This window comes from Vitis vinifera, chromosome 7, assembly GCF_030704535.1.
Source record: "Vitis vinifera cultivar Pinot Noir 40024 chromosome 7, ASM3070453v1".
Lineage (NCBI taxonomy): Eukaryota > Viridiplantae > Streptophyta > Magnoliopsida > Vitales > Vitaceae > Vitis > Vitis vinifera.
This window is the reverse complement of record NC_081811.1, coordinates 14,329,804-14,334,108: the sequence shown is the minus strand read 5'-3', so window position 1 is coordinate 14,334,108 and position 4,305 is coordinate 14,329,804. Positions and strand designations below refer to the sequence as shown.

The window sequence follows — 4,305 nt, the reverse complement described above, 5'->3', positions numbered from 1 at the left end:
CATCTTTGAGGTGCATAATTGAGAGAACATTTGTTGTTTTAAAGAATAGATGGAGAATGCTACGAGAAATGCATAGTTTTTCTCTTAAAAAACAAGTACAAATTATTATTGTTTCAATGACTCTTCACAACTTTATAAGGATTAATGCTAAAACGAATATGAAATTTAAACCTTATGATGATGATCAAAGGTTACTTCCACCTAATGAAGAAAGGAGTAGAGTGAGTTCACTTGATGAGGAGGATGGTTCACATCATGCAAGAGGGATGGAAGAAGAACTTGATCAAACTGCAAATCTTCTTATATTTCATTGATGTTCAATTATGACACTAATATGTAAGAATATAGTTTTTTTTCCCTTTTTTGTTGTGAAAACATTTGTTTTCTTATTTACTTTTAGTTATATATATTTTAAGAAACTAAACTAATATGTAATCATACATTGCTTTACTTTGAAAAATTACTTTTTATTTCAATGTTTTTTATTTTATTTATTATAGTGATAAAATATTATATTTTTAATCTAATATGCAATCAATTATATTTTTTATTGGAAACATGTTCATACTTTTGCATTGTTAGTTTGCTCATCATGTTGGAAATATCATCATATCTTTTAGAAGGTTTGGAGTGTTGACAGGTGTAGGAAAACTTTGGATTACCTTTTTGAAATGCCCAAGATCCAAAAAATGGTTATTTCACTGTTCAATTCTTCATCCCAAATCATGAATGAAACCATACTAAAATTGAAAGCACCACTGTTTCACAACACAAAAGCCTTTTATTTTATTTTATTTATTAGGGTGGTTTCTTGACAATTTTTTACAATTCCAAATCCTAGAAATTACTCCTGGATCTCTTATTTACTTGGATTGGGTTGGGTCAACCATAGTTCTGAAAGGCGCGCCTAGGCTCGGGGCGGCGCGACGCCACCCTCCGGCGCCTCGCCTGAAGAGAGGCGACGCCCCTTCACGAAGGCGCCGCTTAGGCGCGCAAGGCGCTCGCCTCCAGCAAGGCGCGAGGCGGTCGCCCGAGTCGCCTCCGACGGCCCGACCAGGTACGATCTCCTTCTCCTCCTCCTCCTCCTTCTTCTTCTTCTTCTTCTTCTTCTTCCTCTTCCTCCAACAGTCGGGTTGTAGAGACGCCCCCCAGCCCTAGGTTTTTTTTTTTTTATTTCTGGGCCCAAAACGACGTCGTTTTGGACCCTGTTCTTTTTTAAAAAAAAAAAAAAACAGGCCAAAACAACGCCGTTTTGACCTGTTCCTTCCATCCAGCCCCCTTTTCTGGTCTTTCTCAACCCGAGACCACTGCCATTTTTTGCCCTAGCCTCTTCTGTGCTGGAGAAGTGAAGAAGAAGAAGAAAAAGAAGAAGAAAAATAGGGGAAAAATAGGAGAAAAATAAAGGGGAAATAGTCACGTACCTTCCGGACCTCGGTATTTTTCTTTTTTCTTCACTTTTCTGCATTTTTTTCCATTCTTACCTCATAACTCTCATTGGTAATTTTTTTTTAAAAAAAATAAATATTATATTTTGAGTTTTTGACATGAAAATTTTACAAAATAAAAATAAATAAATAAAAAGCACTCATGCATATTTGTTGTTAATGTGATATTTGATAATGTGATATGCATTTTTTTTTCAATTTTTTTTCTTAATTTAATTATAATTATTTTATTGTGGAGTATAGATAATTTGTTTGCAAGATGGATAATGAGAGTGAAACTCAAATGGACTCTAGTGCAAGTGGAAGAAGAGATCCGGGGTGGAAATATGGTCGTTTGGTTAATGAAAAAGATTTGAACACCATCATATGCATTTTTTGTGAGAAAGTAACCAAAGGAGGCATCTATAGACACAAACAACATCTTGTTGGTGGATATAGAAATGCTAAAAAGTGTAGAAAATGTCCGGAACATGTTAGAGAAGAAATGGAAGAGTATATGAGTTCCAAGAAAAATCAAAAAGAGCAAATGAATATGGGGAGCGAATATGTTAATGAAGATTTGTTTGGTTTGGAAGATAAAGATATTGGTGAGGAGATTAATAGTAGAACGAATGTCACCAACATTTCTAGTGGAGGTAGTAACCGAGGAGGAAGTGGTGGTAGGACGTTTTCTTCAAAAAAACCAAGACAAAAAGGTCCTATGGATCATTTTTTCACTCCTAATGCAGAGATGGTTGTTCAAAATCAAAGGAGTGGAAAGATGAATCAAACTACCATCAATGATGCCTACAAAAAGGAAGCAAGAGAAAGAGCTTGCACGCTTATCACAAGATGGATGTATGAGGCTGCTATTCCATTTAATGCAGTCACATATCCAAGTTTCCAACCAATGATTGAGGCTATTGGCCAATATGGTGTGGGTATGAAGGGACCAACTTTTCATGAGGTAAGAGTTACCAACCTTAAGAAAGAATTGGCTCTCACAAAAGATTTGATGAAAGATCATATGGTGGAATGAGGGAAAAATGGATGTTCAATTATGTCGGATGGATGGACCGATAGGAAAGAGAGAACTTTGGTGAACTTTTTGGTTAATTGTTCAAAGGGAACCATGTTCATGCAATCCATTGATGCTTCTTCAATGATTAAGACGGGAGAAAAGATGTTTGAGTTACTTGACAAATGGGTAGAGCAAGTTGGTGAAGAGAATGTTATTCAAGTTATAACAGATAATCACTCAAGTTATGTGATGGCAGGTAATAAATACTATTTCTTTAATTTTTATTTACTTTTAAAATTTGAATTATTTATCTTGAGAACTTATGTAAATTTATTATCTACAATTTCATATAGGGAGGTTGTTAGAATTAAAGCGTCCACATTTGTATTGGACACCATGTGCTGCACATTGCCTTGACTTGATGTTGGAAGATATTGGAAAGCTACCAAACATCAAGAGGACATTGGAGAGGGCTATATCACTAAATGAGTATATTTATAATCGCTCAGGGCTACTCAAAATGATGAGGCGGTTTACTGGACAAAGGGAATTGCTTAGGCCTGCTAAGACTCGGTTTGCAACTGCTTTCATCACATTATCGAGATTGCATGAACAAAAAAACAATTTGAGGAAGATGTTTACAAGCTCAGATTGGTCAGATAGTAAATGGGCAAAAGAGCAGAAGGGGAAAACTATAGCCAACATAGTTCTAATGCCTTCATTTTGGAACACTATTGTGTTTTGCTTAAAGGTTTCGGGTCCCCTAGTTCGTGTGCTTCATTTGGTTGATGGTGAAAAAAAAACTCCTATGGGATACATCTATGAGGCCATGAATAGAGCTAAGGATGTAATTGTGAGAAGTTTTAATGGAAATGAAGAGAAGTACAAAGAAATCTTCAACATCATTGATAAGAGGTGGGAGATTCAGCTTCATCGGCCTTTGCATGCAGTAGGGTACTTTTTGAACCCGGAATTCTTCTATGATAAGCCAGAAATAGAGCATGATGCCGACATTATGAGTGATTTGTATAAATGCATCTTAAGGCTAACAAGAGACCCTGCTAAGCAAGAAAAAGTTGTGGCCGAAGTGAGTTTGTTCACAAATGCCCAAGGACTATTCGGGAATGAGTTAGCTGTTAGGACAAGAAAGACTAGAGCACCAGGTTAGTTATTTAGTTTTGTTTATTAAAATGATTAGATTGTATTTTTGCTAAAATAGGTGAATTGTTTCACTAAATTGTTAATATCTATACTACAGCTGAATGGTGGGCCGCATATGGAGCTTCAGTTCCAAATTTGCAAAAGTTTGCAATGAAAGTCCTCAACTTAACATGCAGTGCATCAGGTTGTGAACGGAATTGGAGCATCTTTGAGAATGTGAGTGACCAAATCCAAAATAATTACAAGTAATAGTCTAATAGAGTCTTGAATGTAACTTAAAAGTTAAAATTTTAAAATATATTTATGAGCTTATGAATTTTTGTAGATTCATAGCAAGAGGAGAAATAGGTTAGATCATCAACGCTTGAATGATTTGGTGTACATCAAGTATAATCGAGCCTTGAAGAGAAGATACAATGAACGTAACACCATTGACCCAATTTCCTTGAAAGATATAGATGATAACAATGAATGGCTGATAAGGAGAATGGAAGATGAGGATTCTCATGGAGGTGCACAAGATGATTTTGTATTTGATGATGACAATTTGACATGGGGTGATGTTGCTAGAGTTGCTGGAGCTGAGGAGGCCAGGTTTGATACTAGAGCTAGAGCTAGAGCAAGCTCAAGCATAATACCACCAACAAGGGGGATAGCTTCAAGTTCTAGAACTTTGCCTTCTTATTCACTAATAGATGA

The 4,305-nt window shown here is 36.0% G+C and overlaps 1 protein-coding gene across 1 annotated transcript; it reads left to right on the top strand.

Moving 5' to 3' along the window:
- The first annotated feature begins 2,032 nt into the window (after positions 1 to 2,032).
- On the top strand, positions 2,033 to 4,305 carry LOC100260404 (uncharacterized). The gene is made up of 5 exons (XM_019220998.2): positions 2,033 to 2,701; positions 2,799 to 3,608; positions 3,704 to 3,822; positions 3,932 to 4,200; positions 4,302 to 4,305. The coding sequence occupies exons 1-5, from the start codon at positions 2,485 to 2,487 to the stop codon at positions 4,303 to 4,305; spliced, it is 1,419 nt and encodes a 472-aa protein (XP_019076543.1). The 5' UTR covers positions 2,033 to 2,484.

Bases quoted from the DNA above. Each gene is read 5' to 3' on its own strand.
- LOC100260404 (XM_019220998.2), top strand. From the start codon at position 2,485: ATGTCGGATGGATGGACCGATAGGAAAGAGAGAACTTTGGTGAACTTT. The intron at 3,609-3,703 runs GTTAGTTATTTA...TCTATACTACAG, and splicing joins AAGAAAGACTAGAGCACCAG to CTGAATGGTGGGCCGCATAT. The intron at 3,823-3,931 runs GTGAGTGACCAA...GAATTTTTGTAG, and splicing joins ATTGGAGCATCTTTGAGAAT to ATTCATAGCAAGAGGAGAAA.